General features: G+C 60.9%; 2 protein-coding genes across 12 annotated transcripts; both read right to left on the bottom strand.

Moving 5' to 3' along the window:
* Positions 1–1,330: 1,330 nt before the first annotated feature.
* VSIG10L2 (V-set and immunoglobulin domain containing 10 like 2) lies at positions 1,331–6,364 on the bottom strand. 6 transcript variants are annotated; one of them, XM_039721730.1, is made up of 11 exons: positions 5,825–6,348; positions 4,792–5,076; positions 4,003–4,278; positions 3,591–3,866; positions 3,046–3,306; positions 2,674–2,967; positions 2,280–2,582; positions 1,961–2,083; positions 1,857–1,881; positions 1,672–1,790; positions 1,331–1,544 (listed from the first exon to the last, which is right to left on the bottom strand). In XM_039721730.1, exons 1-11 carry the CDS (start codon positions 6,318–6,320, stop codon positions 1,471–1,473), a joined length of 2,532 nt encoding a protein of 843 aa, XP_039577664.1. In that variant the 5' UTR covers positions 6,321–6,348; the 3' UTR covers positions 1,331–1,470. The 6 variants fall into 6 exon arrangements, with proteins under 6 accessions (XP_039577664.1, XP_039577663.1, XP_039577661.1 ...); XM_039721729.1 differs by having other exon boundaries at positions 2,674–3,306; XM_039721727.1 differs by having other exon boundaries at positions 1,368–1,544; positions 1,672–1,881; positions 1,961–2,582; ... (1 more) ...; positions 5,825–6,178; positions 6,251–6,364.
* Positions 6,365–7,246: 882 nt separating this feature from the next.
* On the bottom strand, positions 7,247–12,826 carry DDX25 (DEAD-box helicase 25). 6 transcript variants are annotated; one of them, XR_005628990.1, is made up of 11 exons: positions 12,761–12,826; positions 12,069–12,204; positions 11,892–11,984; positions 11,671–11,773; positions 10,954–11,068; positions 10,434–10,611; positions 9,553–9,790; positions 9,171–9,333; positions 8,875–9,063; positions 8,105–8,308; positions 7,247–7,730 (listed from the first exon to the last, which is right to left on the bottom strand). XR_005628990.1 is itself a non-coding variant. In XM_039722107.1 (10 exons), exons 2-10 carry the CDS (start codon positions 12,179–12,181, stop codon positions 7,666–7,668), a joined length of 1,257 nt encoding a protein of 418 aa, XP_039578041.1. In that variant the 5' UTR covers positions 12,182–12,204; positions 12,761–12,826; the 3' UTR covers positions 7,247–7,665. The 6 variants fall into 6 exon arrangements, 4 of the variants coding, with proteins under 4 accessions (XP_039578041.1, XP_039578042.1, XP_039578044.1 ...); XR_005628991.1 differs by having other exon boundaries at positions 8,105–8,194; XM_039722107.1 differs by lacking the exon at positions 8,105–8,308.
* Positions 12,827–12,845: the final 19 nt, after the last annotated feature.

Raw genomic sequence — 12,845 nt, 5'->3', positions numbered from 1 at the left:
TGCAATGGGGTTTTTTATGTTTCATAGAATCCCAGCACAGTTTGATTTGGGAGAGACCTTAAAGCTCATCCTATTCCACTCCTGCCAGGCAGGGACACTTTCCACTACCCCAGGCTGCTCCAAGTCCCATTCAACCTGGCCTTGAGCATTCCAAGACCGGGGCAGCCACAGCTTCTCTGGGTACCCTGTGCCAGGGCCTCACCACCCTCACAGGGAAGAATTTATTCCCAAGATCCCATCCATCCCTGCCCTCTGGCTGTGTGAAGCCATTCTCCCATATCCTGTAACTATCTGCTTGTATAAGAAATCCATCTTCCTCCTGCTTCAGGTAATTGAAGGCCACTGTGAGCTCTCCCCAAAGCCTTCTCTATTGCATTATTTGTGGTTATATTTATTCTTTTGCCTTTATTTTTAGGGTTGTGCATCCTCCCAGCCTTATTCCAAAGTTCTTTGCACACCATGGATTTCACATCTGTGGGTTGTGGCTGCCACGTACCCCAGAGCCACCACAGATCTCCCTCCTCCCTTTTTGTTTATCTCATCCTCACAGCCTGGATTTTCCTTTTGCAGGATCTTCTGCAAGGTTTTCCCCTTTTCCAACAGAGATTGGCCACGAGTTGCTGAGATTTAACTGTGGCTGCTTAGCTTTCCCCAAACACTGAAATTTAGCCATGGTTTTAAACAACCTTGCTTAAATCTCCCCTGTATTGTGGGTGTGTCAGATAAAGACGCACTGTTTTCCAGAGAAGCTGTAATATTCCTTTGGAATGTTATGTGTTTGGAAGTGATGGTTTTGCAGGGGGTTTGGGTAGGGTTTGTATTTCTGGGGGTGGTTTGATAGAGGGATCAGTGCTGCTTTATGGCTGGTGTGGAGACTGATACTCTGTGGGCACTGATCAAGGTTGGTTCATGTGGCTTGATACTTCCCAGTGGGTTATTATTAACAAAACACAGGAGAAAATGATCCAAGGTGCCCTTGTCTCCACACACAGCAGAAGACGAGGACTCGGGGAAAGCTGGGAACTGCCTGACAATTCCTTGGGCCCTGCTTCCCTTCGTGCTTGCACCAATGCAGGGAAAAACCATCTCCAATCACTATTTTTAACATCCTGTGGTTTGGCCTGAAACTGGGGAGTTTGGGGGTGAAGATGAGGCCCGTTCCCACAAAAAGCTTTGTGGCTGTTTTTGTACCACAGACACCTCAGCAGCGTCCCCAGCATCATCCCCAGCCAGTGCCAGCCCCGGGGCTGTGAGCAGCGCTTCGGCCCTCGGGCTTTTTTCCTGCCATCGGTGAGAAACTATTTATTGTAGCCTAAATATTTATTTTAGCTCCAGCAGTAACTGCAGGCCCGGGGCTGAGCCGGAGGGGCTTTTTTCGTGTGGAGCCAGCTGCCTGGCAGCCCGGCACAGGTGGCTGCTGCCGTCCCGCGGTGTGGCAGGGAGGGAAATGAGGAGCGAAACCCGGCGTGGTCACGGTGTGGCCGTCACGGTGACGGTGACATTCACTGGCTCATCGCTGGGGCCTGGTGCTGCCGAGGGCGGCTCTGCGAGGGGTGGAGGAGCCCGAGTGCCACGGTGGGCGCTGGGCAGGGGGCTCTGCCCGCAGCCCGCCCGTACCTGCTGCCGTGCCCGGGGCACACGGGGCGCGCTGTGCTGGGGCTGCTCCCGTACCTGCGGCCGTGCCCGGGGCACACGAGTCTCCCTGGGCTGGCCCTGCTTCCTCCTCCCCGCCCGCGGCTGCTCCAGCATCCTCCGCCGTGCCCACGGGCTCCTGGGCGCCGGGAGCGGCCCTGGGGGACACCGGGGGCTCGCTGGTGCCGGGCACGGGGCGGGGGCAGAGGGGTCTGGGCACTCACGTGCGGAACAGCAGGTCGTGCAGCCCTGCGGGGACAGATGGGTGAGGCGAGGGGGCCGGGGTCGCGCTGTGGCCCCCGGGGAGCCCCCGCGGCCCGGCACTCACGCGGCAGGGTCTCCCGGTGGCGGGCGATGCAGTGCACGGCCAGCAGCGAGGCTGCGCTGGCCACCAGCATCCCCGCCACCGCCGCCCCCGTCACCGCCGGGTAGGCCTCGAAGGGAGGCTCGGCTGGAAGAGAGCAGAGGGAACATGGCAGGCAGCAGGGACGGGCGGAGCCCGGAAAGGCCCGGGAAGGTGCGAGCCCGTGCCTGAAACCTGCTGCCGGCTGCTCGCACTCGGCTCCTCCGCTCCACGGGATGGACACGCTGCCCTTCTCCACTCAACCCTTGCTCTGCCCCCACGGAGCAGCCCCTGCCCACTTCACCTGGCGTCTGCACCTCGGAGGGGTGCCCGGCCGTGCGGTGGTTGACGGCCAGCACGCGGAACGCATAGAGCACCGCGGGGTCCAGCCCCCCCAGGCGCCGGTCGCGGGAGTGCGGCTCGATGTCGCCGGCGGCTGTTTCCCAGGGGCTGGCGGTCTCCCGGAGGGGCTTCTTGGTTTGGCGCCGCTGCACCACGAAGCCGGTGAGGTTGCCGGCGCCCTGCGTCCGCCACTCCAGCCGCACCTCGGTGCGCGCCCGCGTGTACCGCAGCTTGCTGATGGTGACGTTGGGCGGGGCTGGGTACCCTGCGGCGACACGGCACCCGCCAGGAGGGGCTGGATGCCCCCTGCCCACCCTTGATGCCCCCGGCCCACCCTTGCCCTTCCCAGGACTCACGGTCCACGCGGAGGCGGACGGGGAGGCTGGCGGTGCCCACGGCGTTGGTGGCGGTGCAGCGGTAGATCCCGCTGTCCCCCGGCCACTCGGCATCCCGCACCGTGAGGTTGACCCACGCTTCTCCCTGCTCCAGCTGGTACTTGGCCAGCCCCGCCGTCACCTCCCGCTCCTTTGGGTCGTACCAAGCCACCGTGGCCCCGAGCCCGGCGCTGCTGCCGCGCTGCCGGCACGCCAGCTGCGCCTCGCCGCCCTCCAGCACCGCCACTTCGCTCTCCGCCTGCAGCTCGGGGACCTCTGCTCGGCGACAAGGGGGGACACTGTGGGCCGGCACTGCCACCCCGCCGCGGCACGCTGGGGACGGGGCCGGCTTACCCAGCCGCAGGCGGCACTCGGCGGCAGCGGCCCGCAGCGGGTGCGCGGCCGCGCACACGAACTCCCGGCCCGCCAGGCTGCCGTCGGTGCCCAGCACCAGCACGGCCAGGGAGGCCGCGGGGTCGCCCAGGGCGCGGCCCGCGCTGTCCCGCCAGCGCAGGGTGACGGGCGGCGTGCCGCCCTGCCAGCCGCACCGCAGCATCACGTACTCGTCACCCTTGGTGGCCGCCGCCGCGCAGCGGGGGCTGCCAGGCGGGACCCCTGCGGGACGGAGCGGGGTCGGCGTGCGGCACTGCCACGCTGCGCCAAAGCACCCCCAAAAAGGAGACACGCACTCCCCCCACCCCAGGGCGAGGGGGTTCGGCAATCCCGGCCCTGCCACAGCCTCCCCGGTTTTGGAGGAAGCTGAAGGTGCCTCAGGAAAGGCAGCAGCACCCTGGAGTGCCCATCCTATGGTTTGGCACGGCACGGGGTCATTGCAGCTCTGCTGTGACACCCGGGGGTCACAAAGGGGGCTGGGGGCAGATGGGCCCACTGGCACTCACACAGGGTGGTCCCACATGCAGCCCCCAGTGGCAGCGCGGGGTGGGAGGCCAGGCAGGAGAAGGAGCTGCCGTTCCTGGTGGCTGCCCCTGACTGGATCCTGGTGGCCATGGAAAAACTGCTCCCCATCAACCCCTCTTCCTCCTCCTCCTCCTCCTGGGGGCCCACCCAGCGCAGCCGGGCCAGGGGGAAGCCCCCCAGCCAGCGGCACCGCAGGGCCACATCCCGCTGATCATCGGAGGCCAGGGCAGAGCAGCTGGGGCTCCCGGCTGGCGGATCTGCAGGAGACCATCGGCACTGGGGAGAGCTTGGGTTCCCCCCAGCCCCACCGCAGCTTGCCCCTCCCACCCACATCCTCACCAGGGAGCTGCGCTGGTCCGTCTCACCCTGTGGGACCCTCGCGGGGCTACTTACAGTAGACAGTGAGGACGATGGTGGCCTGGGTGCGCGTCTGCAGGTGGCTGTTCTCGGCCAGGCAGGTGTACGTGCCCGCCTGGGCGCGGGCGATGGCAGGGATGACGTAGGTCTGGCCAGTGTGCACCTGGGAGCCGTTGTGCAGCCAGACATAGCGGCTGGGGGGGTTGGAGGGAGCCAGGCAGCTCAGCACCACGTCCTCCCGCTCGCCCGCCGAGAAGCCCCCCTGCTCGGGGGAGAAGGGCTCCACACGGATGGCCGGCTCGTCAGGGCCATCTGCGGGGACACGGGGCCCTTCAGGCAGGGACAGCCCACAGAGGGCACACAGCCCTCCCTGGGGCTTCCTCCCTCTGGTGGGAAGGCCTTAGAAAGGGTGCGCCATGAGGGCTGTGAGCACACTGTGACACACAGTGGCCATGGATGCATCGAGGTGGCAGCACACACGGTGGCCATGGTGGCTAGAGAGGCATTATGCTGGTGGGGTGTATGATGGCCATGAATACATCAAAGCAGCAAGAAGCCATACCGTGGTGGCCACACAGACAGTGGTGGCCACAGAGGCATCACGGTGGCAGGATACATGACGCCCATGGATGTTCCATGATAGCTATGGACATACCATGGTGGCAGGGTGCTCAGTGGCCATGGACAAACCACGGAGCATTGTGGTGGCCACAGATGCCATGGATGGCACCGGCCCTGCAGATGCCATGGATGGCACCAGCCCAGAAGATGCCCCCCAGCTGGTGGCTGAGGCCCCCCGAGGTGGGTGGCACCCAGGGCACTCACAGACGATGTCCAGGTAGACGGGGTCGCTGGTGCGGTTGTTGACCTCGTTGTGCACGGTGCAGATGTACCAGCCCGTGTGGCTGCGGTTGGCAGGTGTGAGCTGCAGCTCTGCCCTGGAGCCCCCCAGCCCCGCAGGGGTCACTGAGGGCCCGCCCCGGGGCTCCTGGTGCTGCCAGGAGAAGCTCAGCGGCTCCGTCCCCTCCCGCACGGTGCACGTCAGGGCCACCGCCGCCCCCTCTGCTGCTGCCGCCGCCGTCGGCCGCACGAAGGGCTTGGAGACAGGCACTGGGGGCACCGAGTGTGAGCGGCCCCACAGACATCAGAGCGCCCCAGGACCACCCATCTCCCCACCCAGACGGACTGTTTGGGCAGTGAGTGCCATAGCATTCACTAGCAGTGGCTCGTGAGGACCCTGCAGGCTAGTGAGGGGTGCCCTGGCTGTGGGCATGGCCACTTGCTGGGGTAGCTACTGGGACCAGTTTGGGGTGGTGGGATGCTTGAGTAGCCAGGGCAAGGAAATGAGGGTGGCTCAGTGGGCTGCTACGGTGCCTTTCGGGGGGCTACACTGATTGGAGGCCAGGGAGGTTTGCTGGCTGATGGCTAATGGAGCTCAGGGTTGGCTGATGAGTGCTATGTTGGCTTGTTTGAGCTACCTCAGTTGATGGGATTGGCTAGCGGTGTGTTATGTTGGCTAGTAGGATGCTTTGCTGGCTAGTGTAGGACTGTGCTGGCAAGTAGGGTACTCTGCTAACTACTGGGGTGCTTGGTTGGTGAATGGGGTACGACACTTGCTAGTGAACCACCATGCTGGCTAGTGGGACTCTGCATTGGCTAGTGGGGCACTATGCTGGCTCGCACTACACTTTATTGACTTGTGGAACACTTTGTTGGCTAGGGGGATATTTTGTTGGCCAGTGGATGGCTCTGTTGGGTACTGGACAAGGGGCTGGGCTTGACCACGATCTAGGAGAGTGTGATGCTGGCTGCTGCTGGCCAGCAGGTCCCCCCAGGTTGGCCACAGCCAGGGACTTACCCAGGACACGCAGGAGGACGGCAGCATAGCCCACACGGAGCCGGCCCCGCTCTGGGAAGAGCCCCTGGCAGAGGAAGCGGCCCTGGGCAGCCTCCCGCAGCTCCCGCAGCTCCAGCGTCCCGTTGCGCAGCGTCACCCGGCCCAGCGCCCCCGTGCCAGGGGCCACGGCCACCTCCCTGCCCGAGCCCACGGCCACGGCCCGCGGGAGCCCTTCTCCCTGGGGCGTGAAGCTCCAGAAGACCACGGCTGGCGGGGCTGCGGCCGGCGGCCCGCAGCTCAGCTCCACCGCCCGGCCTCGCACGCCCGTCGCCCGCCATTCCTCGTAGGCCGCCTCGCCGGCCGCCAGCGGCTGCCCTGCCCGGGCAGCGCGTCCGTCAGGCCTCTGCTCGCCCCCACCCCGAGCCGCGGGGACACGCCGGTGCTCACCCCCCGCCAGCGCCGGCAGCAGCACCAGGATCCAGGCTCCCCTCCACGGCGGTGCCCGGCCGCGCTCCATGGCGCCATGTCCAGCACCGGCACGCCGAAGCAGGGCCGCGCTCTCCTGCGCGACCTGCTCTCCGGTTACTCCCAGGTAATTAAGCCCAGCCCTGATTAACTGTTAATTATTTATCAGCCTGCCAGCAGAGGGGGAACCCGAGCCACTGCCGCCTGGCCCCCTGCAATCTCAGGGCTGGGGAGTGGCGCACTTGCTGTGGGAATGGCAGCATCCCTGCCTTCCCCCCACGTGAGAATTTAATCCATGAGGGCTCCCTCCTCCACACACAGTATTTTTTTGGCTAAAGGAGGGGAAAATAAACTGCTGCTCCCCTGTGATCAAAGCTGGGGGGTTCAGAGCTGGGGAAGCCAGGCAAAGAGCAAGGTTTGATATTTCATCTCCCACTGTCTGCAACGCCCCAGACCATCAAACATTCATAGGGGTGGCTGTGCTGTAACGCAATGCCAAGGGGCTGCAGCAAGCCAGGGGGGATTTGGGGGTGCACATGGTGAGGGGGATCAGGGAACACCCAGCAAAGCCTGGAAAACTACCTTCCAGCTCCCATCTCCCTCAACGATCCTTGAATTAGAATTCATTGCTTGTTACCAAAATCACACTGTTAATACCAAATGTGTGTACTCCCCACAAAGAGGTTTTGGAGCTTGAAATGCCCCAAAGGGTTAAAGCTGGCAGCAAGGCACTACAGAGTCAGGGCCAGGCCCCCTCCTGCTACCACCAGGTCCTGCTTCTGGCTGCGCTCTCGTCACGTTTTGGTCACTTTTTGTGCCCATTCGGGTCAGGTTTGGATAGAAATCTGGATGAGGAGAGCAGGGTGCAGTAGCCAACCTGATAAATGACACCATTGTCAACAATGACCTAATCAAACCTCACCTGCGAGGGCTGATCTATTTCAGAGAATTTTGGTAAAGAAGGAGCCACGCTGGTGATTACAATCAATTTCATTTATTGAAGATTAACAAAGGCACAAACACAGCCCAGTCCCTGCGGTACAACTTCTGTCCTCACACTGCAGGGACCCCGAACATTTGGGTTTCAGACCCCTGGGGTCCAGCCTCTCTCCCTCACCGATGGAATCCTGAACACCTGGATTTTTGAACCCCCAGGGCTCCAACTTCTCTCCTGCACTGTCGGGACCCTGAACACTTCGGTTTTTCCCCGGGATCTGGGATGGCAGCAGTGGATTCCTGCTGCCACCTAGCGAGACGAGGCTCGCTCCAGCCTCTCCTCAGGCAACACAACAAAACTCAACAGCTTCAGGATACAAGAGAACCGGGAAGTCTTCCCCTGTAACTTTTCCTCCTGTTTAGAACTGCAACTTGGATTTGGGAGAACGAATCCCTGCTCCTCACTCCGCTGCAAGCTTCTCCAGCGCGTCCATGTCGTAGGGATCCAGCTGCTTGATCGTGGTCTCTGTAGGAAGGAAAGAGCAATTGTTGGGATGCAGTGCAGAGCTCGCTCACCTGAGCCACTGTCAGTGCCCCACGCCAGCTGGGAAGCTGCTGGAGTGCTCAGTGCAGCACTTCCCTCTGCAGGGAAATCAGCTGGGAGGAACTGCAGCGGAAATGGGGTCAGCAGGGAAATCAGCTGGGACAAAGCAGGAGGGGAACTGGATCAGGGCAGCAGGCAGCAAGCACCAGCAGCAGCCCCACGGCAGCAGCATGCAGAGCTCAGCCTCTGATGTGCCCCCTCTCCCACAGCCAGCAGGACAGGGAGGGTCTGTGCCCTCCAGCTGCAACATCACAACATGGAAAGCACAAGTCAGATTCCTGGGGGTTCATCCTCACACTGGCTCCTTCTGCCCATGGCTGTGGTCGGGCTCATCCACATGCCAGTTGTTCCAGCTGCTCACTACTTCTACTCCACGGCAACAGTCTCTGCCAGAATGAGTGGCTCGTGTCTTCTCTGCCTGGTGTCTGCCTCAGGCTCACTCCAGGTTCCAAGGACAGGTGAACATTTGAAGGAACCAAGAGGGCTGAGTGGCTCTGAGGCTGGAGATGTGGAAGGGATGGAAGGGACACAGTTTCCTGCCCATCAGAAGGCTTCTATAACCTTTTTTCCTCTAAAAATCACACGGAAAACAGGCACTGGGATTCAAAAAGCCATCAGTGCAGCCCTGGCATCTGGCAAATCCCATGAAAATCCTCTTGATGTTAGCAAGTGACAATCAATTTCCACTCAGGAAAGATTTCCACAGCTGCCACCTCCTCTCCACAGCCAGGGCTGAGCTAAGCTGGGGCACCAGGTCCCTGGGATAACTGTTTGCAAGGAAAGGCAGAAAAAATGCCTGAAAGAGGGAAAAAAATAAAGTCCTGAGGCATCCTGGGTACTGGTAACATCCCCTGCAAGTTGCACACAACCTCCAGGGCTGCTTCTTGGGAAATGTGCCTGCTGGGGAGCAAAAACCACCCTAAAAGCTGTATCTGTGACCCGTTCCCAGTGAGATGAGCCCTGGTGAGAGGAGGAGCCCGACGAGGACGATTTGCCAACAGGCAGTGAGCTGGGGGCTCACAGCCCCAGCCCTGCCTCCCAGAGCAGTGGCTCCATGGATACTCACGGAAATACTCCTCTATCTTGTGCACGAGCTGCACGGTCTCTCTCTGCACCACGCTGAAGGCGATGCCGCGGTGCCCGAAGCGCCCCGCCCGCCCGATGCGGTGCAGGTAGGTCTCAAAATCCGGCTCGCCGTCCTGATCCATGGGGAGGCCGAAGTTCACCACCGTGGTGACCTGCTGCACATCGATGCCTGGAAGGGAGGGAAAGGATCCTTTCGGGATACCCTGTCCCACAGGATCTGCTGCTCAAGCCCACGCGGAAGCAGCAGGCCTGGCACATTTTGGGTTGCCAGGATACCTCTGGCACAGACGTTGGTGGCGATGAGGACCTTCTCCTTGCCCTCACGGAAGCGCTGGATGACGCTGGCCCGCTGCACCACTGTCAGCTCTGCTGTCAGGATGGCCACTTGGTGCCCGTCCCGGCTCATCTTCCCCGACAGCCAGTCTGCCAGCCTCCGGGTCTGCACACACGGGCACAGCCTGAGGCCAACAGCTCCCTCTCCAGAGTCCCCTGCCCCTTTTGAGGGACCTCATGGCAGTTTCCAACACTCCCCGAGGTCTGCTCCTTTGTTTTGGGGGTCTTGGGAGGAGCCCGCTGTGCCCACATTGTAAAATGACCCATTCCTGGTATTCCCAAGAGGAGAAGGGCAGTGCAGGGCTCTCCCAGGCAGGCCCCTTACCTGGCAGAAGATCATGACCTGACCGATGGTGAAGCTGCCATAGAGGTTGCAGAGGGCCCTGTACTGCTCGTCCGAGCTCTGGCACACCATGAAGTACTGCCTGATGTTGCCCAGGGTGAGCTCCTCCTCACGCAGCTTGATCACGATGGGGTCGGGGATGATGCGCTCCGCAAAGGCCCGCACGGGCTCCTTGTAAGTGGCTGAGAACAGCAGCACTTGGCAGCTCTTGGGAAGAGCCCTGGGGCAGGGAAAAAGCTCTGTCAGCCCTGGAGAGCAGCTGCTGCTGCCCAGGAGGACAGAAACCCTAATTTAAACTGATTTTGTGTTGCCTTTGTGTTCAATGGGAAGGGAAGATGGCTGACAAGAAAGATGGCGAGGGACTTTTTACAAGAGTCTGGAGTGACCAGAAAAGGGGGGAATGGCTTCACACTGAAAGAAAACAGGTTTAGATATTAGGAGGAAGCTCTTCCCTGTGAGGATGGAGAGGCCCTGGCATAGGTTGTCCAGCTGTGGCTGCCCCATCCCTGCAAGTGTTCAAGGCCAAGGTGGATGGAGCTCTGAGCAGCCTGGTCTAATGGCAGTGCCCCTGCCAGTGGGAAAGGGTGGGAACAAGACAGGAAGATGGGCTTTAAGATCCCTTCCAACTGAGGCCATTCTGTGGTTCTGTGAGTCAATCCAAGGCCTGTAACAGCTCTAAGGAAAGCTAAATGAGGTGAAGTGTCTTCCTGTGTGTCCAGTGCACACAGCTGTACAGAAACACAGACCTGTGGACAAGCCTCTCATGGGCACACTCTCACAGCCCTTTGGTGACAGACACCTCTAAAGCTAGAGAAAAGAAGGCAAAGCAGGGAATCGGGGCAGCAGCTCTCAGCAATCCTCACCTGTGGATGCGGATGCTCTGACAGGACAGGCCCTGCGTGTCGATCATGATGTCGGCCTCATCCAGCACGAACAAGGAGATCTTGGTCAGGTCCAGGATGCGCTGTTTGAAGCACCAGTCCAGTGTGGTGCCTGGTGTTCCGATGATGATCTGCTCCTCCAGCACTGTGCCCTTCAGAACTGCAAGGGGGCAAAAGGCATTTGGCTGCCTCCAGGCATGGAGCTCTGTGCTGCTCTGTGTTCTCCCTTGGCTTGCTCAGACTCTGGCTGCTCAGGGATGCCTTCAAGGGGTCATCATGACAATTCCCTACAGCCTGGGGCATGGGAACCACCCCCATATGGCAAAAAGGAGTCTGCAAGCAGCCAGTGATGATGGAAAAGCCTCCTCAGCAGGAGAGGAGGACAGACACTACTTTATGGATGTCTGGGCAGTCCCTGGTAGCTCCAGGCTCTAAGAGAGGATCCCTGTGCTCCCCTCCTGTTCCTGCAGCAGTGCTGGCAGCCGTGCTGGGCGGGACTCACCTCGGTTTCCCCGGACAGCGTAGTTCACCTTGATGTCAGTGCAGAACTTCCCAATGGCGCGCACCACCTGCCCGATCTGCAGAGCCAGCTCGTAGGTGGGAGCCAGGCACAGGCACTGCCAGGAGAGCAGAGGGAGGAGCTGTCAGCCCCAGGATGGGGCACACGGGGTGCAGGAGCTCGGGGGCATCCCACAGCCCTGAGCACAGGGGATGGGCAGCATGGCATGGCTGGAGGTTCAGGAGCTGGGCTGTGTTCCAGCTCCAGCCAAGGGGGCAGGAGGAAGCTGCTGCTGCTCTTTTTGAGGAGGAAATGTGTCTCTCAGAAGCGTGGTGCAGCTTGTTCCTGTGCCCTAGTTCAGTCACACTGTTCATACATACAAAAGGAGATCTTCCATGGCTGGAAAGAGCTGACAAAGCTCGTTCTGCACCCAGAGAGGGGACTGGGAGTACCTGACCACCAGAAACCAGCAGTGCCTGCAGCTGCTCTTCAAAACCTAAATTCCAGGGTAACTGAAGCCTGGATTGATCCACTCTGGCAATCCTGAGGTGGGCACTGTGCTTTTGGTCCTACCTTCCACTGGGCCCTGGTGGTTCATCATCCCACTCCAGTGGGTCAAGTCAGACAGGAACAGGGACAAAGCCCAGAGCTCTGCCCCTGGCAGCGTCCTGGGCGCCTGGGCCAACCCCTCCTGCAGCAGCTCTCCCTGTCCTGCGTTACCTGCGGGTATTTCTCGCTGGCACTGGCTCTGCTCAACATGGCCAAGACAAAAGCTGCTGTTTTCCCTGTCCCTGACTGGCTCTGGGCAATCAGATTTTGGGGCCTGCAAGGCAAAAGCAGCTTAGTGGAACGGAGGGGTCGGGGCGTTCCTGCTTGGCACCACAGTGCTGGGATGCCACGAGGAGCCGGGGCTCAGCCGCCTCAGCCCTGCTCCTACTCACGGGTATGCCAGCATCAGTGGCAGAGCCTGCTCCTGGATTTTGGATGGTCTGTTGAAGCCCATCATATAAACTCCCTGCAAGAGCTCCTTCTTCCTGTGGAAACAAAGCATCCAAGTGCCCATGTGAAGGAGGCTGGCATGCTGGAGCGTGGTGGGGCCAGGGGCTGTGGGGACTCACAGGGGCAGCTCCTCAAAGGTCTTGATAGAGAAGAGTGGGGAGCTGGGGTCTCGCTGCAGGATCTCCACGTGCTGCTGGGACTCCACCAGGGATGTGTGGATCAACTTGTTCATCAGCGACAGCTCAGCCAGCGGCACTGGGAAAGGCAGCAGCCCCGTAAATAAAACAAACGGGATCACAGAGTCATCAGAGATGGGAGGGATCTCTGGAAATCACCCAGTCCAAACCCCCTGCCAAGGCAGGGTCAGCTGGAGCGGGTGACACAGGAACGTGTTCCTGTAGGTCTGGCATGTCTCCAAGGAGGGAGAATCCAGCACCCTCCTGGCCAGCCTGTCCCAGCACTCTGCTGCTCTCCGTGTCAAGAAGTTCTTCCTCATGCTGAGGTGGACCTTGTGTTTTAGTTTACAATAAAGGGCTTGTAATGAGAATCCTCTTTCTCTCCAGAGGATTTCTTATTGTTCTGTGGGTTCATTAAAGACAGTACAGGCAACATCCATTATTCTAGACTTACTATCACCATACTCACAAATGAGCATCTAAACACTGAGCCCTTCCCTCCTCTTGATTAAACACCCTCTTGATTAAATTACGGCTAAATATCGTGAGCCGCCCGTCCCTCGGGACCCCGCGGGTCCGGTCCGTGCCCGGCGGGGCTCGGGGCGGGGGCTGGCCCCGAGACCCCCCGGACCCACCTCTCTCCTCGTCCTCGTCCTCGGGCTCGGCGCGGAGCGCGGGCGGCGCGGGGAGCAGGCCGAGCCCGCGGGCGGCGCCGCGGCC

The sequence above is a fragment of the Passer montanus genome, unplaced genomic scaffold (genome assembly GCF_014805655.1).
Source record: "Passer montanus isolate IOZ18808 unplaced genomic scaffold, ASM1480565v1 scaffold47, whole genome shotgun sequence".
NCBI classification, from domain to species: Eukaryota; Metazoa; Chordata; class Aves; order Passeriformes; family Passeridae; genus Passer; species Passer montanus.
This window is presented reverse-complemented; position numbering and strand designations above follow the sequence as displayed.